Source organism: Chiroxiphia lanceolata, chromosome 21 (genome assembly GCF_009829145.1).
Source record: "Chiroxiphia lanceolata isolate bChiLan1 chromosome 21, bChiLan1.pri, whole genome shotgun sequence".
NCBI lineage: Eukaryota > Metazoa > Chordata > Aves > Passeriformes > Pipridae > Chiroxiphia > Chiroxiphia lanceolata.
This window is the reverse complement of record NC_045657.1, coordinates 8,181,249-8,207,368: the sequence shown is the minus strand read 5'-3', so window position 1 is coordinate 8,207,368 and position 26,120 is coordinate 8,181,249. Positions and strand designations below refer to the sequence as shown.

The 26,120-nt window shown below is 45.6% G+C and overlaps 1 protein-coding gene across 2 annotated transcripts in view; it reads left to right on the top strand.

The window, feature by feature from the left end:
• PAPPA (pappalysin 1) overlaps positions 1-26,120 on the top strand; it is a 181,723-nt gene that overhangs the window by 76,953 nt on the left and 78,650 nt on the right. For both annotated transcript variants that reach the window (XM_032708046.1, XM_032708045.1), the window contains exons 8-9: positions 13,548-13,676; positions 15,266-15,357. In XM_032708046.1, the coding sequence (XP_032563937.1) occupies positions 13,548-13,676; positions 15,266-15,357 (221 nt within the window). The remainder of the gene's footprint in view (positions 1-13,547; positions 13,677-15,265; positions 15,358-26,120) is intronic.

Sequence of the window (26,120 nt, the reverse complement as noted above, 5' to 3'; positions counted from 1 at the left end):
TGCAAGTCTCAAAGTCTCAGCTCACAATTTAATCCAAATGTGGGTTGTGCTCATATGTAGAGTGTTCTGCTCTGGCTGTCCTCTAGAAACAGTGTGTGAGATGGTCACGGTGGTGATTGCTCTGGCCTCCCTTCACAGTCACTGGAGCATTTTTATGCTCACAGAGTTGCTGTTGGAAAGTAATCACTGCTCTTGAGTTCATTTGTGGTAACCACTGATTTTTTTAAGAGCTCAGTGAAAAGTGAGTACCCACAGCAAGAGGCTCTCTGGGTGATGTCACAGGCACAGTTAGGTGTCAGTCCCACCAGGCCAGTCTGGGCTGAGCAGCCCCATGGCACTCTCAGTAGCCCAATTTGTGATCAGTGGGGAGCCGGATGTGCTGGTGAGATCTGTGCACTCCCTTCTTGCTGACCAAGCTGAGAGACACTGAGGTCAGTTTTGAAATGTTGTCAGAATAACTTAAAAAGTTTCAAAGAATCGGAAATTTTCCCAACTTTTCTGCCACAGACTTTGTAAGAAGCCTTAAAGTGTGGTGGAAGGCGATGGATCAGGTTGTCTTTGTGGTGTTAAACTGTAGGGTTTTTTTCAAGACAAAGGCATTGACTGAAATAACCTCAGAAAGAATCCCAGCATGAAGCCCTGGTATGAGTTTTGGGTTTGCAGAGGTGAGCATCACTGAGAAGCAAGTTTGCAGTGCTGTGATATGTTATTCTGAGCCATTCCTAGTAGAGCTTTAATACTGAGGCGACATGCAGAGATGCTGCATTCATACTTTAAAAAAAGTGAGACTGAGAAACTTGCATTTTCTCATATAGGGAATAGGTTTTTCTTCTCAATTTTGGCTATTTTGCTCTTACATTCTATGGTTAAACCTTTTGTGTTGCTCAGTAATAGTTGGAGGGGGTTGGCCATCATCTACACAGTTGTTCAAGTAGGTACAATATTTTAACATCCTGTTAGAATCAGGGCTTCCATTCAGTGCTGAGCTTGTAAACTCCATGTCATTTACTGGGTTTTAACTCTGTTTTAACAACTAAGACAGTGGAATGCAGATCTCACTGAGGCTTCTTGGAGTGATTACAGAATGACTGAGAAATTGCCATCCTTGAGATGGCAGGTGGCTGGAGGGTTCCTGTGTTTCATTGTTCATGGGACCTGAGCAGTTCATGTGCATTTATTGATGCATTTGCCATTTGTTACTGGTCTCCAGTCAGAAGGGCACATGGTCAGTGACTGGTCAGAACCCCCAGATGAGGAGTAGTTGAAGGAAACAAAGACAGTCCTCAGTTTGAAGGTTCCTACAAATATGAACAAGCAGAGAGGCTGGATAGTCAGCATTGGCTATTCATAATGAGTAATAACACCAATTAATTGATGTGCCTTTTAGCCTCTGAATTTAAGAGGAAGTTTGCATTTACATGACACAGGCTCAGCTGAACAGACCGGAAGAATAAAAATATCACACTGATGGTATCTAAACCTAAGTCCCTGTAGAACGCAACACTAAAATTTCACAGCGACATCTGTCCTTATTATGGCATTCCTTCCTTCACCCCCAAGATCTCTTTCTCTGTTTTCTGGAGGTCTACCAGCCAGAGGAATGTATGATCTAAAGCAGCTGAAATGAATTGCCACATCTATCTGTCATGAAGATAATTAACACCATATTTCCACCCAAACAAGATACAGATCACTGGGTGGTTGTTCTCCCGACACCAAAAGCTGAAGCCCCTATTATCGCATCTTCTGCTCATCCCTCCTCCACAATTGCCATGCCAAACCTCTCTCGATATGCCAGGAAATACTGGGGAGTATCTAAGATAGGACTGAAATGTTAAGAAAACACTTTGCATGCCCAGATTTATCTGCAGGAGCTGCCAGGTTGTCCGTGCGATATCAGCACGCTGCACATCTGGATTCCCAACAGGCTTTAGAACTCTTTATGGTGTTCCAGATGTCCTTGTGCACGAATACTTACCCAGCTACCCTGGAAAGGCCTTGTCTTGATACATGCAAGGACCTCATAGGCTTTTTTCGTGGGTACATCCCACTGGTGGTTCATGGTTGCCTTGCAATTGAATAAAGCATAGAATCATAAAGACATAGAATGGCCTGGGTTGAAAGGGACCTTGAAGATCATCTCATTCCAGCCCCTGCCATGGGCAGGGACACCTTCCACTAGAGCAGATTGCTCAGAGCCCTTTTAACTAACTGCTTCCTTCTCTCTCACTTTCAATGAAGAGTTCCCAGTTTATCCTGAATTTCTTGGTCCTAAAATGTGTAATATTGTCTTATATCAACATATGGACCATTTCAAGACATGCAGACCTGTAAGTTAATCATTTCTACATTATAACTCCCTCCTTCTCTGCATTAACTGAGCTTATTTACCAATTCTAGGAGATTTCTTTCCTATAATTGCCCAATTCTCCCTATTACTTTCTTTAGTAATATGTTAGAGATCCCTGGCTATATCCATATGAAATTTTACAGCTCATCTCCAAAAAAACCACTTCAATGGGAACTCTTCACTCTTATTCACACTTTCTTGCTCATTCCTAAGAGCTTCCCTATCATTAACTTTCCATGCTAGCTTTCCATGGACAAAGCTATTTTGAACTTTCCCAAGAGGCAAACACCCTTCTGCCCCACCAGGTTCCTCTTACCCCTGAAATTTCCAGTTTCAGGTACAACATCAGCACTGCTAATTCTTGCCTAGTTCTTCATCTGCAGTCCTTGCATTAAGGAGTGTTTCAGTTGTTCCTTGCTCATTTTAGTTTCCCAGATGGAATAGTGGCCGTGCTGTCACTGTTTGAAAACCTTCAATCAGTGAAAAGTTTTGAGTGTATTGGAGCTGCCTGTGTTCAGTTTTGGCAAAGTTTGATATGCAGCTGGTGTAGGAGAGTGTAGCAGTCCTGGTGTTCAGCAAAGGTGATGAGATCATCCATCTCTGTGCCTCTCCCAGGCCATGCCTTGTCTTGGCTGTGTCATCAGCTCCTTCCTCGTGCAGCCAGTATTGATTGCCCTGTTTCTGCTTAATGAACCTGAAAATTTCCCATGATGAAAGAACAGGAGCAATATGGGACAACTGTCTGTCCCACACCTTCCCTTCCAACAGTAGGAAGCTGGTCATAGGTTCATCTGACCCTAACAGAGGTGAAGCGCTGCTGGGAAGGAGACTCCTCCACCCTGTAGCAACTTCACTGCCAATATCCCTCCAGGGAAATTCCTTCCTTTCCCAGACAGTGGGGCCTCACCTCTGGCTTGCACGGGTCTGGGCAGGGAGGCAGAAGGGTGACTGATTCTGCTCCCTGTGCCAGGTAGGAGCACACAGCCCTGCTCTGCACTTAGGGCTCAGCAAGCCAGGAAGAGGAAAACTGCTTCTATTCCACCTCCTGTTCCTGCATCTCTCCTTCACATATGTTGTGCTTCTAAATACCGAGAGAGTGGTTGTTATTATTTATAGCTGCCAGTAGCATGCTGGGTGTTTCACAGACTAAAGGCTCCAAGTGCCTTCTTCCAAAGAGCTCCCAGTGAAGTGTTGGGGGCTGACGGTGCTGCAGCTCTCAGGGGTGATGCATCTCCACTTGGCTGATGTGATTTGACAGCTGGAAGCCACATTCTGATGGCTTTCCCTCTTTCCTGCTTTCTTCATTAGAGGTGCCAGGTTATCTCTGCGAAAGAAGAAGCTGCTTCCTGACCCCCCACACAGAGCACAGAGAGCAAATTTTTTTCTCTTACCACCCTCTGCCAAATTGCCTTAACCCTGCCCTGGAGAAGGGAAAGAACAATTTGACACTCTGTGCCCACTGAGGAGGCAGCTTTCCCGCTAAGCCTGTGCAAAGATGCCCTTTGGTGCCAGCAGCAGTGATAGATTTGTGATTCCTCGCTGTTGCGGTTTCTTATGTAACGCTGTGACTGTAGTTGGCACTTGACAAGATCCGAGGCTCCTGTTCTGGCTCGGCTGCACATGATGCAAGAGTAAGGTGGGAAGGGCAGGTTTATCTCTTTATGGCTTTGCCATCCCCGGGACAGGGCAGCCCAAAGGAGTTTTTCCTGGGTCTGACTTTGAAGGGTGGGATTGGTCTGAATGACCTCCAGCTGCTTCTCTCAAAGAAATGACTCACGACTGTCCCGTTTGGGGACAGACACTTTTCTCCAGGATCAGCTCTGCTCCAGCCAGAGACTCCCCAAGGGCTGCTGCTACACTGGATTCACATCTCTGTTGTACCTCTTGGGCAATACACAGAGAGATCAGACCCATAGACTACAACCAACCCGTGTGCAAGTGTCCCTGAAAAATGAACATTAACAGCTGTCCTATTATTATCCAAATAGATACTATTAGAAATTGATATATTTAATCACTCCCAGCCAGGGTGGAATTTGAACTCATGACCTAGAAGTAGTAGCAGAGTTTTCAGCTGCAGAAGGAAAAAAAAAGAAGGTCAAACAGGACTTTTCCTGCTGGGCAAAATAATTTATTGCAGGTGAAACAGTCTCAGATATGTGGTAAATTAGGCTGTGCATTATCTCATGGATAATAACTTCTCTCTGATGTTTGCCTTCTTGTGTGCATCTTTATTTTGTGCTCTAAATAAGATAAGAAGCACCAGAAATCTCCCAGGAATAACAAATGCATTTTCTTTGCTTGATTGAGGAAAGAAATATTGGACAGACATGTGTTATGCAACAATTTAAAAATAACTCTCTTGTAAAACTTGGAGTGAGCCTCAAATACCGCAGAAGAAGCAGAAATGTGTTACCTACCTTTTTATCAGTCAGCCAGTACAGCTTTTTTCAGCTACTTTCACTGAACCATTGGCCTGATCATTTCCTGGGCATTTTATTTCAATATATTTTCCTAGGAAATACATTCCGAGTGTCTGTTAAATTTGAAGTTACACTCAAACAGGCAAGCATTTGGAAAAAATGCTGCAGTAAGACTGAAATACCTGTACTGTCCTTAATACCTTGTTGGATCCAGCCACAGAAAAGACAAGACAAAGGTGTCCAAGGCCAGGTTGGATGGGGCTTGGACCAACCTGATCTAGTGGAAGGTGTCCCTGCCCACGGCAGGAGGTTGGAATGAGATGATCTTTAAGGTTCCTTCCAAACCAAACCAGTCTGGCATTCTGTGATTCCAGGGGTATCACTGCACAGCTGATCCTGCTGCGGGCTCAAGGCACCCATCGTGTGATTGCTTCACCCAAACTTAATCTCAGTCTTTCTGATCAGGATCTTCTTAAATATATGGTGGCATTGACCATCCCCAATTCCAGCACTTCCCTGGAGCTTTTTGTGATGGGAAGGGCAAGGTGGAAATAAAGCTGCTTCTTCTCATCAAATTGTACCCCAGAGGGGGTGTCTGCAACTGGATACCCCAAATTACCAGGCACTACTGCAAATACTGGCCCCGGGAGCTCAGTGCAGTAAACCAGATCATTTACTCACAATGGTACAGGATTTTTTTTAAAATGTAAGACCAGTTGCAGATGTAATGACAATAGAGGAAATTAGCTCATGATGGGATTTTAGGAAGAGGCTAGTGGAAACATGTTCAGTAATGTTCGGTTATTAAACCATTAGAGATCCCACTGGAGACCAGCTAGTAGGATTTCTCATAATCTGAAGTGGTTTAAGGCAAAACACAGAGCCCCTGAGGAGGGAAATGACAAAATGTTCCTCTGGAATAGTCCCCTCATCTCCTCGCCCGTCTCTGTGTGACAGCACATGATCTCTCTCATGTGTGTGCACATGCACAGATCAGCTCCCTCCCTCCTCCTGAGGGGCAGCAGTTCTGCAGCCCCCGAGCCTGGACCCTCCAAAGCAGCATTTCAGAGAGATGGGATGGTAGAGGGGAAACCAGAGAAAACTGCAAACATATGTGTTCACTTGGGGCCCAGTCTAAGCCCAACTCAAACTGCACAAAATACCTTCCACTGGCTTTAGGAACCTTCGGATCAGGCGCTGCAAGTGTCTGCTCCCGTGGCTCTGTTCACCGTTTTGGTGGGATTACAGGGAAACAGGAGGGTATTAAGTTCTGAAAGTCAGGTCTTGGCTCAGGCCTGTTGAAAACAAATCCTAGAGGTGAGGTCTGGGTTCGGTGAAGGTGAAGAAGGTTATTCTGCCAAGCTGGCCACCCTAAATTGGGAAGAGCCTCCTCCTCAAACCCGATGGGCTGAGGGCAGCACCTTGAGTGCTCCCAGCAACAAGCAATCGACAGCCAAAGGTTGAGGGGTGTTTGCTGGGGTCACAGACCCTGTGCAGGGTGTGCATCAGGCGCTTTTCCCACAGTATGGCCTGAAGCAGTGCCAGATCCCACAGAAATGCTGCCGCTGGCTGTGCCGCACGGAGACAGCTCGGCACAACCGGGATGTCGTTAATGATGTGAGTAATCAGGAAGGGCTCATGGAAAAGCACGATGCAACAGGTAAAGTTCGTCAGTGCCGCTGATGATAATGGCCTTTCCAGTAATTAACTTGTCCTGACCTGCCTGCCCGTTGTGTTACTGTTTTCTCCCTGTCGCACCGGGACACCGGAGCGCTGTCCTCAGGTGGAGGATACTGGCACCGTTCCCTTGGAATCAGTAGAGAAGTGCTGGCTCCCACCAGTTGGAAATAGGGGATTTCTGCATTTCGTGTCCCAGATCTTTCCTTCCTCAGCTAAAACATACCAACCTTACCTCCTGGGGTGGCCACATCTGAGCCCCACGTTGAGAAGCGCTCCCGTCTCGCTCAGGGTCTGAGCACAGCACTGAAGAAGCAAACACAACACATTTTTCCCCCTCCTTCCCTGCTTCTAATAACAACCAGGTGCTCCAACACTTAACCTGTGTGCTGCTGTGAAATTGCCTGTCTGCTGCAAACACCCATGTGAGGCCCAGGGCCTTGAGGATCTACTTTATCCCAGGATTTGTAACCTAATCTCAGTGAGATTGTCCATTTATATCAGCCACCTTAAACCTTCATGTTTTTGTTGTTGTTTAAACATGAAAGGAGAAAATGGTCTCTTGGCATTGATTTTTCTTTTTTTTTCTCTTGAGGAAAAACAAGAACTATCTTTAAGGCCTTGGCTGCAAACTTTGTTTTTTATTAAATGTGCTACTGTGTTTTAAATTGGTACCAGGGCAGATACTTGGAGGATTATATCAAAGTCTGCTGGAGTTAATCAGTTGCATAAATATCTATAGGTTTGCTACTTACAAAGCTTAATGGTTCTCATGTGAAGGACAGAAGAAAGAGGTCTGTGTACAAAAAAAAAAAAAAAAAAATGTTCAAAATCAAATGTGTTTAAGGTCCTAAACAGGGCCTGGGTTTCAAAGCAGAGGTGCAACAGCCAGACATATAGTCCTGTGCCAGGGCCTCTTGTGCAGGTAGGAGCTGGTCTGGGCAGCAAATGCACACCTTTGCACCTCAGAGGATCAGATGAGCAGCTGAGTTGCAGTGGTTTAAACCTGGAGCGTTTTGCTGAGTTACTTGAGGTTTACACCAACATAAGCAACATCAGAGCTGTAGACTAATTACCTGGTTTGAATTTGTGGTGGTTATGAAGAGTTGGTGGTGACTTTGGTTCACAGAAATATTCCAAGAAGCAAAGGATATTTTCCTAATAGATTGGATCCCTCGACCTCTGACTCCAATCCCAAATCTGGGGGGTATTGCATAATTGGGGAAGGTGGTTGGTGTAGGTGTTAGTGGAAATACCTTCCTGATACATCCAGAAGCAAAAGTTAAGTCTGGCATCATCTTGATGCCCCTGTTTTGCATCTCTGTGAGCACAGAGTCCCGATGGTACAGAATGTACCCACCAAGTACTCAGCTGAGATTATCTGTTCAGGTTCTGGGCTGTTCTGTCATTCTTCCTTGGAAAAACCCTGTTCGGGTTAAAGCTGGATTTGGGAGCAGAAATCCACTGTACAGTCCCCATCTCCCTTCCAACTCATGAGTGTTCATTTAGTACTTCAACTACCCTGTTTTGCCGTGCTTGTAAACAAATAAATCATAAAAAAGCTGGAGGGCACAGAGCAAACCTGTGGCCCCTGTTGGCACCTGCCTCACTGTGGATAGAGAGAAAAGCCTCTCCAAGGCTGTTTCCTTGGCATTTATGTCTTCTGAGTCAGCTCAGTATCTGAGAGAGAAGCAAGAGAGTTGTTTTGAGGCCTTTGCACCTGCCATGGTGCTGGGCTTATCCAAACAGAGAGAGATTGGACCGCAGCTGAAAAAACAGCCCGGCGCAAGAGCCCGGGATTTTTGACGTCCTTCTTGTGTTTACAACATCCCACCCTCCTCTCTCCCGACTGCAGTCAGGCAGGAATTCTCTTCATTATCTTCTGCCGTGCTTCTCATGCCATTTTTATTAAAAAAAGGAGAGGCAAGGCAAGGGGGGAGCGTGTGCAAGAGAGAAGGAAGAAAACAGCCGTATTTGTACAGCCAGTGACAATGCGGGAAAAAAGATGGAAGTTTGGGGAGCAGATCTATTTGGGTTGTCCTAAAGTGACCTCATCCTCTGGCTTACTTATCAATTGCTTTTGGAGCACCTGAGCATGGGGGAGCTTGTAAACACCATGGTGTTGGTGGATATTTGGTGTCATTCAGGACCTCTGGAAGTGGCACCGGGTGTTTTGGAGGTTGTGAGCAGCATGTGGGGACAGACTGGACAGCTCTAGCCTGAAGATGGGATGGTTTAGACCTCTGGGTCCTCTGTTTGTGGTTGTGTTCAGTCCACCTTGGCAGCTGATCCAAAGAGCAAGGGATCCCTTGCAACAAGGGAAGATGCGGAGTTGCTGCTGTTTGCTGCCAGAAGATTTCCTGTTTTGCTCAGCAAGGCTTCCTTGCTAGAGAAGAGCAAAGGTGACAGTGCTAGAGGGAAACAGGGACATCACTGGCAGACCAGGGCTTGTTCTGGGCTGCAAAGAGATGTCCAGGAAATGTTGTCTTTTGACTCTAGAATTTGGTGGGTATTTAAGGTCAAAGCCAGAAGAGTCCTTCATGAGGACACTTGAGGTGTAGAATGTGCGTGTTTCACATGACACTGCCTGTGACAGCCATAATTTAATTGGGGATGCTTAAAACTTTGTCATCTTGTCCTTAGATAACAGGAACACTGTCTGCTTTCATTGCTGCCTGGCCATTTATCTTTTCATAGGGCAGGAGCTGGGCTCAGCCTTAAGAATATTTGAAATTTTGCTGGAAACAAGTCTTTGCTTTGTGAAAACACTCCTGCTGTTATTTGTAGTAGGAAACACATATATGCCGTTTTAGTAGGAAGAGAGGCACGGGATGTTTGCTTCCCCTTGATGCTTTCACTGCCTCTTGAGTGTGTGCTGTGCCCTCAGATACTGAAGCCCCACGGTGTGCACAGAGCAGATGTGGCTGGGGCAGTGTCAGCTCTGCTGGAACTCAAGGGCATGTGTGTTTCTTCCATAAATTCAGTGATCCTTTAAACCCACCTTGGTCTGAGTAAAAAAAAAAAAAAAACCAACTTCCCACAGGTATAATTTTCCCTGAAGTTTTCCAGGAACACCCAAACTGAGAGCAGAGGTCCCTCCCCTGGGGGACAGAGTGAGATTAACCCAACTGCCCAGCCTCCCCAGCAAAAACATGAAAAGAATTAGAGGGTTCTGTGTTTCTGACCCTGGATCCATCACTAGCCACAGCAGGCAGGCAAGTTGCCCTCGTGGTGCTTCACACAGCACGTCCTAATTCCCCCTCTAAGCAGGGCTTGAGTCATTGCTTTTTAATAAGAGTCCTCCCCACAGGCGGAAGCTGCAGCGATCAATGCGGCTTACTCACTTCTCGGAAAGGTCATTAAAAGACCATAGATATAAATTTAAAAGAGTGTTTGTTCGCATCCTCGATGTTAAAGATGTTCTTCTCTCTCACCTCCTTAAGTAGCACCGCGCGAAGCCGCCGTGTGCTGGTCCTGCCCGACAGCAAAGTGCCCCTTGTCGCTGTCATTGTGCCATCAGCTCCCGGGGAAGGCCAGAGAGAAAATAAATGCTCAGAATTCACACTTTTATCACCACTTGGAGCGGAGCTTGCCTTGCTGACATCTCCAGATAGAGTCTGTAATATCGACCTTGGTATCATATAACTATATAGGAGAGAATAAACTCTTTTTGTTTGTTTGTTTTCTTCTTCCTTGTGCTCCTCCCTCCCTCGCTATGGGACTGGATTACTGCCCGAAGTATTTCACATATCATGCCTTTAGCAGCTATATTTCTCCGAAATATGGGTACTTTGAAAGAATGTTAAAACTCCTGGTTGCTGCCAGTATGATACATTTAACAGTTCAGGAGGATATGAGCATCTCAGGTTCCAGTTGTAGAGATGTGAAATGCCACATCCAGCTCAGTCAGCTTTTTGCCACATCAGGCTGGGGTGAGCTGAGAGCCGTGGCTTGACTTTTGAGTTTCTAAGGTGGCTCTTTGGTGCTCCAGTCCAGGCACATCTCCAGCTCTGCCTGTGTGATGCTGGAGGGCACTTTTGGAGCACACGTGTCTCATTTCTGAGCTCCTCTGGGCATGGCTGGTTTGTTGGTGCTGCCCTGGCTGTGGCAGCCTGGGGCTCCTCTGCTGTCCCCCAGCGTGGGGAAGATTGTGAAGCTTCAGGTTGTTTCTACCTGGGCTACCTGAGAGGGGATTTGGGATGTTTCTCATCCCAAGGATTGTCCCCTCTGGAAATCATGTCCTCCAGGCATTTGTCTTCCCTTTCTTTGCATTTTAACCTAAAACAAGGATATTACCTTCATAGCTCATGGGGTATCATGAGCATATATAACTTCACAGATCTCATTTTCTACCCCAACTGCAGAGAGGTAAGGGGAACCAGGCTGTGCAAATACCTAAATGTATGTGTAAGGGGTCAGATACTTTGTGCACCTTCTTTTTTGGAGAAGAAATGGCCCTTTTTTGTGTCAGTAAACTATAAGGATCATCTGCCTGTCATGACATATCATTTCCCCAAGGGCTTTCCATCTTTGAGCAGCAGGTTGCTGTTGGATATCTCCCCTCCCTGGTGTGTAGCAGGTGACAGGGTTAGACCACAAAGCAGCCAATCTGCTCCATGTCCACAGGACCCTCTCCCCATGCAAACTTTTCCATTCCCAATCCATACAATTAAATATGCCAGAATTCTCCCCAATTAGTAACTCTCTTTTCCAGTTTTTTGTCTTATTCACACACACATTCATCTCCAATCCCCTCATAGTTCATAACCACCATATTCTCTCCTGTGCTTGATTTAGTTCTACATCTTCTTCCATTGTGTCCTCCAAACTTCCCACCCTATTCATAAACAAATGTGAACTTTTCCTGTTGTCCCTTTGCTTACATGTACACAAAACCACACAGAGACACTAAAACACACACACAGGGACACACTTCACCCAACTACCAGTGGGTATCTGTAGAAATCATATAAAAAAATCAGAATCTGAACACTCTCTTTTGCACTCAGCCCACCAAAAAGCAGCATGGCTTTATTTATTTTCTAGCTGTTATAGCTGCCCCAACTGTTCATTTGTTAACAGTCTTTTTCGAAGAACTGAACCTTTTTTGTGGTTAGCACAGATCCCCAGTGACAAAATCCACATTTCTGCAAGTGTACTTGTTAATCTTAAATATTTTACGAATGGTTTTGAGACAGAACTTGAGAAATAACTGCCCTGTACTAATCAGAGCTTGGCTCTGCTTTGATTTTATCAGTATATATCAGAAGCTTCTCACTTTAATAAGAGGATTTGTCTAGGAATGAAATCTAGAGGAAACTCAGTGTTATACAGCAGTGTGTGTTTGGCCACTTAAATTACTTTCCATAATTCTTTTTTTTTTTTTTTAACAAAACTTTAAACAAGCCCCAAGGGCAGAAGTTTAAAAATTTTCCCTCTGATTGAATAAACACTCTTACCAATATCTGGGTAGACATCCCCCCCAGTCTGTAGGTGAATTAATATATTGTTTGTGCTACATGAACTCACAAATTTTGCTATTAGAAGCCACAGACTGTTGCTGACAGGAATAAGGTGCTGGAGGAATGAGAAAGCCAGTTGTGCTTTTGTCCCACTGAGTTCCACTCCCATTTCACTGCTGTGTTTGAACAAAGAATCAGATCCCAGTGCAATTCCTTCAGTGCCAGTTATTTTGCGGGCACAGTATCCATGAGAAACAGCTTTGTTGTAAAATATAATGTGGGATATTGGAGTTTAAGTCATGCTTGTTAATTCAATGAATGCTGTAACAAGATACTTATTTCACCTTGAAGACTGAAGATTTCAGTAACTCAGCCCATTGATACCCACCTCAGTGGCTTTGCTGCTCTGTGTAGTAGATGTATCTCCTCCCAGTACACACCCCATTAATATGTGCTTTTTGACCAAGTTCCTGTGACAGAAAGACACATGTATTAGTGTCAGTAACTGGGGCAACGTGAGTGTAGTAAGCAGAGGACTGGCAGGGGTTAGGGAAGAGCTGGGCTGCCTTATGGGCCCTGCAATTAGCCTGATTGATGACTGAGCAAATCATTTTGCCTTCACTACTCCCCGGCTTTACAAATTGGATACAATGAGGATAAGGGTAATGAGTTCCTTTGTGGAAGGTTTTGAGTTTTGATAATGTAAAAGACATTGTAAAAGAGCTAAATATTTTTATTAGGCTTATATTATTCCTGTACTGCATATAAAAATTACTCTTCGTTTACAGATGCACAGGATTTGGGTTATTATGGCTTTGCATAAATATGTAGCAATTTGCTCATTCTTTCTGTGAGTATTTCGATGTTAATACCATGATCCAGTGCTGTCGTGTGGACCCTATTTTTTTTTGCTCAGAAACAAAAAATCTTTTTAACTCTACTTTTTTAAATACCCATATGCAAAGCGGATTATTTATTTATCTATCACTGAAACATCCCCAGTCCCATTCTGTCTTAAGCTAATAGTCAAGTTCCCACTGGCTCCAGCTGCAGTTGGATTGAGCTCAGGGCTGCTCAGGAAATAATGAGTGTTTACAGGGTATTTTAAGTTCCCTAAATGAACTGTGCCACAAACTTGCTGGTAATGCTGTCCCTGGTGTGACAGACAGGAGCAGAAGTGTCCAAGGCTGGACACAGTGAGGCACAGGGCTGGTTCCTCAGGTGTTGAAGTACATGGACTGTCAGTAATGCTCTTAGTGTTTCCCACTGCCCGTGGTGAGGATTGACAGTGCCATGGTGCCAGTGCCATGCCATCCCTGCAGTGGGTGTGAGCAGCAATGCAGAAAACTGCATGATTTTCATCAGGAAATGGTTTAGCTGCCAAATGGTCAAGAGTTTGCACCTATTTCAGGGCTGTGCACAAATCAGGCGTGGACAGAGCTGACCCGTGCTCACAAGGAAAAGACACCCAGCCAAAAATCCATCCCATCGAAAAGAGGCAGGAACATTCGGAAAACCTGAATGAACTAAACTTTGCTTTTTTTAGCATCCAGCCCCCACTTCAGTACCTCCTTCTCTGCCCTTTGCTGCTGCCTTTGTTGTACCAATCACTCAGTATCTCCTCTTGCCTCGCAGGGAGCTGAGTGACAGGACCACGTACACGTACCAGGTCGTCATTGTTTCCGGGATGGAGGAGAGTGAACCTTCCCCTGCTCTCGTCTATATCTCTGGAAGTGGATACTGTGGAGATGGGATCATCCAAATGTAAGTCTGGAGCGAGCAAACAGATAAATCTGGGCACATCTACTCAAGCCAGAATCAGAGACTAGAAAGGAACCGATGACCTCTGATGTCTCCTTAGTTCAGGCCAGCTCTCCTCTGTGGATAATGACTCATGTGCTGATGATTACCAGGATGAGGACATTTAATTGTAACGTAGGCCCTGCTATCCTGGTACCAGGAGATACAGACAGAGATACAGATAATGGAGCCCAGACAGCAGGATCGATAGGAAAGTCCACTGTGTGCTGTTTATGCTGTTTGCCCATGCATCTGTATCTTTACACATGTAAATGACATTTCCTAAACAGGGCTGAAGTAAGTGCTGGAAAAATCCACACGGCCTTGGATGCTGCCCTTTTACTTGGTGTCCCCTGTGTCTCACAGCTGGGGGACAGGGTAAAACCCTGCCACGTGTTGGGCCAGGTTCCTGGTGCAGCCTCTTGTTTGACCGTCCACCAGAGCTGGGATGCATTTGGAGGTGATAGATTTGGCCTCTGAGAATTGTATGTTCTCAATCAGCTCCCTTCTCTCGTGGGCTGCCAGTCCCCAGGCCACTGAAAATGTAAAACAATCCTTCACAACTGTGTTAGGGTTTATTCTTTTCCTATGTTGGCCCTTAAGGCCACTGCTTCAAAGCTTCCTGGCATTAGGTAATTTAATTATTTAAACTGTGGAAGTAACAACAAGCAAGTGCTTAATCCAGCCAGTGTTCTCTGCTTGGAATAATGCTGATCAGCAATCACACAGCACAGCCCTGTCAGACGATACACCTGGCAGCAAATATTTGCAGGATGAGGCCCAACAGGCAAGGAAATCAAAGAGAACAACCAAACAACATATGAATCCAGGGCAGACTTGGAAAGAGAGGTGGAGAAAGACAGATTAATTCTGCTTTACATAACTTTTCTGCTACTGTTATGTTTGCACATTCCTCAAACATCACTTGTGGCTTTGCAGCAAGTGTCAAACAATAGCTGAGCTGCCTCAGGAGCGAGCAGGAACCAGACTGTGTCACAGCTTGGTTGGTTGTGGCCCCACTTGCAGCTGTGGCAGCCCCTTTCTCATCTGGTTCCCACTCTTTTCCCCACACGCTGCTGCAACTGTGGGGGCTGGTCCAGTGACACCACCTGCTCCCTGTCAACCACTCTCCTCCAAGTGCTGTCACCTGGAACAGCCCAGCACCAGACTTTAAGCCTTGTTATTCCCAGCTGGGGTCACTGTCTGGCCCTTCCAGATTTAATACAAAGAGTTTCAGAGATTCCTGTTCTCTTTTTCCCCACCTGCTGAGCTGCAGCCACACCAGCTATGGAGGAAGTTGCTCATAACCTCATCAGAGAACAGCAAGTGGTATCCACATGTGCAGCAGAGAAGTGGCCAGGCAAGTCTGTGAACCAGGAATGATGAAACTCAGAGCTGGAGCACAAGGGAGGATGTATTTTTGGGGTTGGCATAGAAAGCTGTCGTACTAGTTTTCAGGACTTTGGGGTTCTTCAGCGGGGTTGCAGCAATCATTGGAATGATACTATTTGCCATCTGACTGCTTTTTTTGCATGTGTGTGCCCTGCCTGCAGAGAACTGGGGGAAGAATGTGATGACATGAATAAGATCAACGGGGATGGCTGCTCCCTGTTCTGCCTGCAGGAGTTGTCCTTCAACTGCGTCGGTAAGTCCAGCTCGGAGCCCTTCCACTCACGGTGGGCAACACCTCCATGCAGAGTGCAGGGGAAAAAATCGACAGTATTTTCAGCATTTCCAGCTGAAGAGTTGTCATGGAAGAGAGAAAAAAGGTGGAATTTGTAGGTTTGAAAGGCGAACATATCTTCCCAGCTTCTGGTCATTTTGATGGGAAATTGGTTCTGCTGGCTTTGAAACAGCCTGGGACTTAGGGCTAAGTCAGCCATTGTGGGACTGATCCAAAGCCCATTGAAGTCAGTGGGTGGTTTTCCACTGGCTTCAATAGGCTTTAGATCTGACTACGTGAGAAGACATGAACTGATTTTTTTTCTGGTAAACAGGAGGAGGAGTGAAAGGGGAAGGGACTGAGACCAGAAGCAAGTCCAGCTGAGGTCACACCTCCTTTGAGTTGCAAATCAATATCTGAGGATCAAAGGTCTGGCTAATCCCCTTTTTCAGAGGTGAAAACTACTTAATCAGATTTCATTTGCAAGCCTGGTTTGCTCTGATTAGCAAAACCTGTAAGCACAATGGCCGGAAGATGCTCCAGCTATTGGGGATAGCAGGGCTGCAGTTGTGAGCTTTACATATTTATTAAACTCTCTAAGAATGCTGGGGACAGAGAAGGGAAATGGAGACCAATTTACACTGCACCTTCTGTGGGGTAGCCCCACGATGTGGGGTTGCTTTTCCCAACCAACAGGGCTCTGTGAGGTCTGGGAAAGAATGAATCACACAGAGCTTCAAGAACCAAGGTTAATGTTTATTAAGGGTCGGCTTTTTCTCAAGACATTTTATGAGAGTCCTTATCTGGACTGACCAAGAAAACCCTCTGTCCCATGTAGTGATCCCATGCCTTCAGCTCAGGGCATTGGTCCTAAGCAGATAATACAATGTTGGCAAGTCTGAAATTTGTTCTTTTTGGCAATCTGACCATTATCTCTTGTGCCTGGAGCAACACATAACGGACCTCACAGGCACCATGTTTCCCTGGGGTGGTAAGCTGGGGACTGGTTGGCTCATCAGAACAGCTACATTTTTACTTCAGCATCCCACACTGTGCGACTTGAGGCCTGATTTGTTGATGTGCTTATTTACATACGTAAATAGCTCTATTGAAATTGAGCATATTTATAGTCCAGGCTAATTGTGACTATTGGTGGTCTTGAAGTTTCAAGTAACTTGCTGCCTTAAAGCCTCAAGCACTTGAAAGATGTTAGTCATAATATTTTGAAAGTGAGATAAACACTTACGTAAATGTTTTGGGTTCTCCAGGAGTCAGGCGTAGTGTGAGGCTGGTTCCAGCAAGGGTTTGAGCTGGAGCTGGGTGGTTGTATCTGTATCACCCTGCTCACCAGCAGGTCTGAATTCCTTGCTCCAGGTCTGCACTTTGACCACATCCCAGTGTTATATTTGGGCATGACTGACATTTGTTGGTTCTCAAAAATAAAACAGGTGGTGTGGGCTGGGCAAGAGCTGCAAAATGTTCCAAATAGGTCCATGGACAGGAGTAAGAGTGGGGTGTCCCAAGCCTTGGACCACACAGTGGTGTCCTGCCAGGGGGTGTGCAGGAGTCTGCTTTATGCCTGTGTACATAAAATCATAGAATTGGTTATGCTGGAAAAACCCTTAAGATCATCAAGTCCAACCATATCATCCATCCACCATCATCCATCCATCCATCCATGGTCAACCAACATGTTCATCTCCAGGACCAGCAACGGGGCTGGTTAAGAGCGTGGAGCAAAAGCTGTCTGACAGCAGAATGATTGGAAAATGAAGCAACTAAAACACACACGTGGATTTTTCTATGCCATTACAGAGGAAGTGGTTTTTCAGATTTGCTTGCATTGGAAAGGAAAGGGGAATTCCAGGGGTGAAAAGTTGTTTGTTTGTCATGGGCTTTGGAAGGTTGTGGGTTTGCACGGGTCCTGAATTACAAAATGATATCAAATTGCCTGTGAAATACCAAATCCAGGGACTCACTTAGATGAATCAAACGAGCTGACTCAAAGGGAAGGTGCAGGCACACAAATGTTTTGTTGTGAGCTGTGGTGGTGAGACTGCTGTGGTGGTGGGGGTCTCAGTGTGTGAGCAGGGTCTGCCAGGGCAGAACTGCTGCTGGTTTTTGCAAACACTGCCTGCATCAAGTCTCTAGGAGAGGTTCAGAGAAGGTAATACCTGGGAAACAGGTCTTGTTGGCTTTTGTGACTGCTGGACCACCACGAATTATGACACCGAGAGCTAAAGAGACACTGCTGGTTCATCTTTCAGACAAATGAACTGTGCTGATTTATATTCTCTTTTAACATATCAAGCACTAAAATCTCACCAGAAAACATAAAGATGTTGTGCAAGTGAGTGGCTGTTCATATTACATAATAAATAATAATAAAAAAGAGCAGAAATTCAGCATTCTCCACAGTCTAATAGTAGCAGACCTGATCCTCTGCCTTAAGCCAAACAAAATTCTTCTTTGATACTGGTGGGGTGTTTTCTTGGAAAATACAGAATTCTCAGGTCTCTGTTTGAGGAGCATAGAAAAAAAATAATTGTAATTTATTTCCGTGTTTGCAAGGCTAACACATGTTATAATCCTGTAGGACAAGAAGTAATTATTTCAGACAGTGTTATTTTTGCAGTGATGTTCTTGTTGTATTATGTAGCTCTTTAGAGCCCCGGGAATCACTCCCCTTCACCAAAGAATTCAGTGAGCCTCAAACACATGTTCAGAGGCTTTGCTGAATCGGGGGCCTCAGGGTTTGATCTTGCAAGTGCTTTCTTCCAGGCATGTTTCTGAACTACCACAAGGCATTCTTTAGTCTTCAGCAAATCTAACCACAACAGTGAATGCAATGCCTGTCACAAATTGGCTGCAGGATTGGGTCCCACGTGGCTGAAAATAATCGCTAAACATTTTGTTTGCTGAAGGCAGGACGGAAGGGGCATCATCAGGGGGGGTTCCGTAGCAGGGGGTGCAAAGCCCAAGTGGGCTCCTTCCTCCCAAAGCAGAGACCACGGAAGTCACCTCGCTTGGTAGAAGAGAAATACAACAGAGCCCGCAAGCACCACCAAGCTTTAGATTTAGAGCCATGAATCACAGCATAATTTAGGTTCGAAGGAGTCTCTGGAGGTCTCTGGTCCAAGGAGGGCCAACTTCAAAGTTAGATCCAGCTTCAAAGTTGGAGCATGTTGCTCAGGGTCATGTTCAGCTGTGTTCTGGATATTTCCAAGCAGCCTGTTTGCAGGTGTCCCTCTGCCTCTCTTGCTCCCTTTGCCTTTTAGGATCATGAGGTTTATGGGGTTTTTTAATCGGTCCAACTTTCCTTTGACTAAATGGCACAAGGCTCTCAAGACACTTTGCTCTAGTGCCTGTAATAAAATTAGACTTCTTTTTATTTTTTGTCTTGGTTTTGTTTTCCCTCCTCCTTTCCTCTCTAATCAGATAACAGTGGATCAATCTGCTCTGCCAGGGAGGAGAGGGGGTGGGGGAAGGAAGGAGGGAGGCAGGGAGGAAAACTGTGTGGTCTTACTGTCAGGCTGTCCTGGCCTTCTCCGAGCACAAAGCCGAGGAACAGAACACAGAAAAGATTAATAGCGTTTTCTTCCTGCAACATGCTGAAGAGCGACAGTGAGATTAATTAATTAATTAATGGAAGCATCTGGCAGTGCTCCTTTTTTTTTTTTTTTTTAAGTTCTGCAGTGCACTCGTCCTTCCCCATCCTCAAATTTATCATCTCTACCTTTCCCTCCCCCCTCCCCTTGTTTCGTACAGCGGATTTTACATATTTTATCCCCTCTGCACGGAATTCGGTCCCACGGGGGAAGTTTCACTTTGCCTTTTGATTTGTAGGAGACAGGTGATTCCGAGTGGTGTCCGTGTGACTGATGCACCCCTCTCCTACCTCTCGGCTGCTTTTCTTTCACCTTGCCCTTGATTACTCCCGGGATAACCGATTTTCGCGGTTACCGCGGATCTCAGCCAAGTTCAACCTGTGTAAAGCAGACCCCATTTGTAAGAGTTATGACTCGCAGTTGTGGGAACCCAGGGCTTAGCTCTTGATCCGTTCCCAGCGGAGCAGTGAGAAATGGGTGTCTGAGGCACAGCTGAGCACCTTGTCCTTGGCGTGCACTCCCACACACCCCAACATCGAGCGCACGCACATCCAGATATATGTGAGGACGCTGAGAAAGAGCCCGGCTTTCATTTGCATTCCTTTTGTGGAGTGGGATGTGCATTATGCATTGATTTAGCTCACCAGGGCTGAAGAAAGAGAAGGATATAATAAAAAAGATGCAGAGATCAATAAAAAAGGAGGGAGGGGGAAGAGAAAGTAATATGAAAAGAGATGAGTAAAGACTGATAGACACATTGAAACACAGCTGGGAAGTAGCTCCAGAACTTCTGTCTCCCTTTAAGTTTGCCAGGTAATTTATGGGGTTTTCAGTCCCATCTTATTGGTGTTATTATTGCTACACTTTATCTCCTTTGCTTATAAGGGACTCTTGGCTAAAGCCTTTTTACAGGAGAACAGGGCAGCACTTCCACTGAGTTCCACATGTGAGTGGTTGCCCTGAAGAATGGGAATGTTTCAGGTTAGACACACGTCTCTGTGGTGTGTTGGATCGGGGCCTCGGGGATGTAAAATACAAAGAAAAGGCACAGAGTAGAGGAAAAGAGAAAATAAATATATCTAGCTCTTGAATTTACCACTAGTTTCTGGCATGCTTGAAGCATTAGTCACCAGTGGTTGTGCAGGGAGAAGTATGATTTTAATTTGACAATGATCCTTAAACACCTTTTCTTTTGCTCCTGCTTGGCCTCAAATGTTTGTCTGCTACCTTACAAATCTGGATCTGTCCTCCTCCTCCTCAGAGGCCTCTCCCTCCAGCTGTGAGCCTTACCTTTGTGGGAGCTCTATCCTTTACCTCTCCCATTATCCATAAATTAAGCATAGCACTTTCCCCTAATCTTATTGTTTGGTGGGCTGCATTGCATTCAGGGAAATGATTAATATTCATGAGCTTGCTATCTCTGTTTGGTGCATAATCCTCTGGGGAAATTGCAGTGTTAAATGAGTGACACAAACCTAATTTTATATGTCTTTTCTTTCCTTTCTTTCTTTTTCCTTTTTTCCCTTTCTGACAGAGGAGTAATGTGCTTAAAATAAATTGATGGATGACCATCCATATTCATTGTGGGCATGCTTTGAGAGCGGTGCCTCGCTCCCATCCTCTCCCCCTCCCTTCCTCATACCATTGCATAGGAACACAGCTTTGGCTGCTGAAACTGTGGCCCCACACAGCAGCTAATGGTGATTTTGCCTTCTTTCATGAGCATTAAATAGGCCTTGGCTGACCCTGCCGAGGGCTTTCAGTAGAACAACAGCATGGGAGAAACTGAGCCACCTTGCAAGAGAAACTCAGCATCTCCCAGGGCATCAATAAGGTGAAAGCATTGACCAAGGAGCTTGGGAAAGAGTGTTGCTGTTGTTCAAGCAGCTGAGGTTCTATAGCAGAATTTCATGGCAAATAGTAATGAATTTACTGACCAGGCTTACTCAGATGATATTTGTGTGACTCCTTCAGCTCAAGGCAAATACTTTGAAGCTGAGTGTTTCCTGCAGCTCCCGGGAGTGTGGCTACATGTTCTAAAATGTCTAAGCACTCCTTTGGCAAGTTAGTAGTCATAAAGTCTCTTAAAGTGATTTTCAAGACTGTCATCATTAATAGTGCAATCCTAGGAGATTCAGCTGAGGCACAGAGCAGAGAGAGCAGGCATCTCGGGCAGCAAAATACAAAAGAGAATGTGGGGTTTTTGTGGGGGAGAATGTGGGCTGGAGTGGTATTTGCCTGCATTTTTCCCAAGGCCAGTGACTCCAGCCCAGCTCAATCCAGCTTTGGTTTTTAGGACACAGCTACAGTGAGAGCCCAGCAGCAGAATTACTCCTGCGTTTGTTGCATCCCTCACACATTACTCTCTGTGGATCAGAGAGGCTGGTCGTAATTCCTTCCTTAGAGCATCCTCTGTGACTCAACAGCAACTTGCTGTGCTCAGAGGATGATGCTGAGCACAAGACCTTCCTTTGCAATAACATCCAACCACATGCACAAACAAGCAGTTTCTTTTCCTTGGGTAATGGCACCGCTGGGTTTTTGCTCTTGGACTCCTCCTCAGCCTCCCAAGCATGTCAGGTGTTGAAAAGGGCCACCCTGGCCACCCTTCTCATGGTTGTAGTCGTTGCTCCTTTTTCAACAGAAACCTTTTCAGTTGAACAGTCTCCAAGTATAGCTGATAAATCTGTATAGTATCAAAATCCACTTGACATCACTGTTCTAATTTATCTGATCATCCAGGGAGGGAAACAAGGTGAGGTGGAAAGAGAATGTGTTGTAGTGCTCTTACAATGTGCCTGGTTGCCTGGGCTTGGGAATGGCCACCTTGGCTCCTGTTCTTTGTGGTGACCAGTGACAGAACCCCGGGGAATGGCCTGAAGTTGTGTCAGGAGAGGTTTAGGCTGGATATTAGAAAAAAGTTTTTCCCCCAGAGAGGGTGGTTGGGCACTGAACAGGCTCCCGAGGGCTGTGGGCACAGCACCAAGCCTGCCTGAGCTCAAGAAGGGTTTGGACAATGCTGTCAGGCACATGGTATGACTCCTGGGGACAGTTCTGTGCAGGGCTAAGGGTTGGACTACATGATCATTGTAAGTCCCTTCCAACTTGGCATGTTCTGTGTTTCTGTGGTTTTAAGGATGGCCACATTGGCTCCTCTTGGCCATGTCTGGTTGCCTGGACTTGGGGATGGCCACCTTAGCTAGCTGCAGAACAGACAAGATCTTACTACCACTGCCAGCAATAGGAAATATCCTTTCTCTTAAGTGACACTCATGTTCCTGGAGGTGAAATATCAAATTTCAGTGCCGGGCTCCGCGAGGGAGCTGTAACTGGATCTGTCTGCAGCCCGCGGATCAATTGCATAATTATGGTGCCCCGACCGCTCTATCGGAGCTCATACCGATGAGCCGAGTCACGCCACACAAAGCAAGCCCGTCACACCCAGGAATGTATTTCCACGAAGCAGCTGAATTGCCAGGGAGCCACACTCCACAGAGCCTGCCTGCTGCCTTCAGGAGATGCTCAGACACGATTGTCATCTTCCACGGAAAAAGCCTCCTGCGAGGCCCCTGGATGTTCCGCAGCGGATTGCGACACCCGCGCTGCCTTCACTTCCAAGGTTTCTGTTTTATTTCATTGAAGGAAGACGTCACAATTGTATTGATGTGCGACTTCGTTCGGAAAGGTCTGCCCGAGCTCCGTGTAATGGTTTTCCTCTCTTCAAATCAGGACATCCAGGAAGGAAAATAACTCTTGAATATTTTACTGTAGCAGGAAATATCTCTGTCTCTGCCTTCTTCAATATTAAAGAAGAGATTAGCAGATATCCTGGAAGCAGGCCATGTTATTCACTCTCTTCCCACTGAAGCCAAAGGTGAAACTCCCATAGAAATAAATGGAGCAGGTTCTGCGGTCACTCAGCCGCCGGGTTCATGTGATCTGCAGTGGAATTATTTCTCCCTTTGCGATAGAAACCTCTGGATACATTTCTCCTCATCTGTGTGAACATAAACACCGGCGCTGGAGATGCCGATTAAGTGACGTGGTGGTAAAACGCTGCTTCTGCAGAAGTTGCTGACTTTGGTGAGCCTGGGGTTTGGCCCTCACTGTGTCTGAAGGCCTGCACACCTCTGGACAGACCTTTCAGGGGTTAAAATACGAAGCTCGTTCTGTTCCAAGAATTTGTTACTCTGAGACAATGCTTCTGCATTTTTGTCCCCCCCTTTTTTTCTTTCTTTCTTTCTCTTCTTTTTTTTTTTTTTTTTTCCGGACAAACAGTTATGTGGCATGAGGCTTGTTATAGTTGGAAACATCCCTAAGTAAACAGCTGAGCTTAAAAATACTCCTTTTTTTTTTTTGTCTGGCCTTTTAAAAAAATAGTAGTTGTTGCACAAAAGAAGACTATGCCGATGCCAATCACTGCGTTCCAGCTGAAAACAGGAAGCTGCCCCCAGTGTCTGTCCCCAGAACTTTGACTACCCTGCTTGGACATTAAAAGCCTTGTTGGAGGATGTGCCCTGTGCCATGAATTGGATCTCTTCATCTCTCTTTTTTTTAATGAGGTGAAAGGCTGCCTATCTCTGATAAGTCTATATCCTGCATATTTGCTTCCTGGCCTCTACCAGACTTCATTTGTTTTGCTGATGATTTTCCAGCTTCTCTTCAAATAGGTAACAGCGATGGCAAGTTACCTGCTCATCCAGACCTGCTCTGGCAGGTGCTTCCCAGTGCTCCCTAAATCCTCTGCATTATCTTGAGCATCCTGTCGTTTCTGAACCCCAGAGGAGAGGTCTGTATTTCAATACAAAAGGCTGCCTCTTGCACTGTGCTGGGGCAGCTTAGGAAGCAAGGAGAGACGGAGTTTGCATCATTTTCTAGTGCAACACACACGAGCCCCAAGATCATTCTAGATCTTAAAACCTTAAAGAGTGAGCAAACCAGGTCTTGCTGACCTGTTTCTCCAACAAACCCCCCATCTCCAGGTCGGTGCTGCCACAGAGCCTTCAGGGATTCCCAAACACCACAGAAATCGTAGCTGAACTGGAGACTGCCTTGTCCCACAGCAAGGGCAAGACAGGGACATTGTTTTGGCCCCAACATTTTTGTGCCTTCAGAAAGAACTTTTCCAGGGAAAAGGAGCCTGGGCTGCCTGAATGAATACACATTCCCTGAGCTCAGCTGAGAATCCTGCAGCATCTGTTGTCAATCCCCCAGAGATGCTCTCTCCTGCTGCCAGGTGCTCTGCCTGCAGACATTTTGCTGTTCTAGATTTAAGCTGGATTTCCAGGCAACTGATTTTTAATTTTTTGAAGTCATTTTTCCGTTGAGGACAAATCAGATTTCCTTTATGTTCCCTTCCTCCATATCTACTTCAAATCAGATTCATATATGAAGTGAGAAGTCCACGGTGTTGATGAACGTAGTCCATGGTACAGGTCATGCATGACCAACACATTTATATGATCTTCAGCATGTCTTGGGATCCTGTAGACCACTGTGGGGACAAAAACTAGCTTATATTGTTAAAAAGAGAACAGAAAAGACACTTTGTATCATCTCCAGCTACTGCTTCCTAGAAATACTCCACCTCTGACACTGCCCTCCCCAACTTTGAACCTGTAGGACTCTACGGATTTAACTGAGCTGCATTCACACCACTGAGGAAAGGGAAGAAACCTGTTTTTATTTTGTGAGGGTAATAGTAGGAAGAAATAATCTGGTTGTCCTTCACTTTGATCGTGAAAATGTAAAAGCCAACACATAACCTACCAAGCATCCAAGACCATAGGAAGAATCTGGAGTCAGAGCTGGTGCTCAACATGTGTGGAAGGAAGAATCTCTGCTGCTTTTTGGCAGCCCACCCAGTGATGCACCACATTTGGCTGTTGAAGGTTGATGCCCTCGTGTCTGGGAAGGATTTAATCACATCCCCCTCTTTGCCATCACTCAGAATTAGGAAGCTCACAGGGAGGAAAGGTCCTCCCCTCTTCTCACCAACGCTCCCCTCGAAGCCCAGCACTGCAAGCTGAATGATGTGTCAATAGCAGGACTTACAGATCTTCCTTAAAAGTAAACTAGGGTTGTGAAGCCACTTTCCCCCACCATTTTTCAAAGCACACAAAGGCGAGTGGGTGCCTCATCTCTCAGCTTTTGTGCGCGGTGTCATCCCGCCGGCGCAGGGTGAGGCAGCTCTCCAGGGCCAGCACAGCACAAGGGCTCATGACAGTGCAGTTCAGCAGGACTTTGTTAATCATTTAGGCAGCCTCCATTTAATTCAGACATCCCAGTCTCTGCGCTCGGTTCCTCCCTCGGGTTTTGCAGACTCTGAGCAGACAGATTTATTGGGGTCTTAGGCATAATCAGGAACAAATTAGCCTCTGTTAGGATCACACACTGGCCTGGATCACAGCTATTCAAAGGCTGCCTTCCCATCCATGTGAGTTTGAATTAAGTCATCGGGTTGGAGTAGGTCTTGAGTATTCTTTTATCCCAAACACATGATCTTATCAGAAGCCCATTACGTTTATCATCGCATTAGGAGGGAACATTTGGAGCCAGTGCAGGAGTATGCTGCTATATAAATGTTGTGCTTACTTCAGTGCCTGTCGTGAAAATAAGTCAGTGCTCTGGGAAGGCTGGGAAACACTGTCTAAATGCATGTGCCTAAAATTAGGCTGTGAGTTTCTCTGGGTATGTGTTTGCAACAGTGGGGTGGCTGAGTCAGGGATGTGTAAAGAGAGCGTATGAGTGTTTGTGTGTCAGTGTTTCTGTCAGTGTGGGTGTGTGGCAGGATGATGGTGTTTCACTGTACGTGTATATCTGACTGTGCATATGCTTAAAGGCTGAAGGTCAGGTCTTTTTAACATGGTAGGTATTTTCCTTTCTTTTTTTTTTTTTTCCTTTTTTATAGAAATAAGCCTCTTTTCATAAAATTACAAAGAAACTCTTTTTCCAAAAATACATATTTTCATAGTTTTGGCATTTGTTTTTGAGGATTCTGATTGCTGACCACAGTCTTTCCAGGGCTGAATATTTCTCAGAGATTTCTGCTGAGTCTCTCAACTTAAACTGGGGCATAGTGCTCTGAGGTGGGTGAGCCACTTAGGTTTATCCTACTGTTCTTGGGTATAGCAGAGA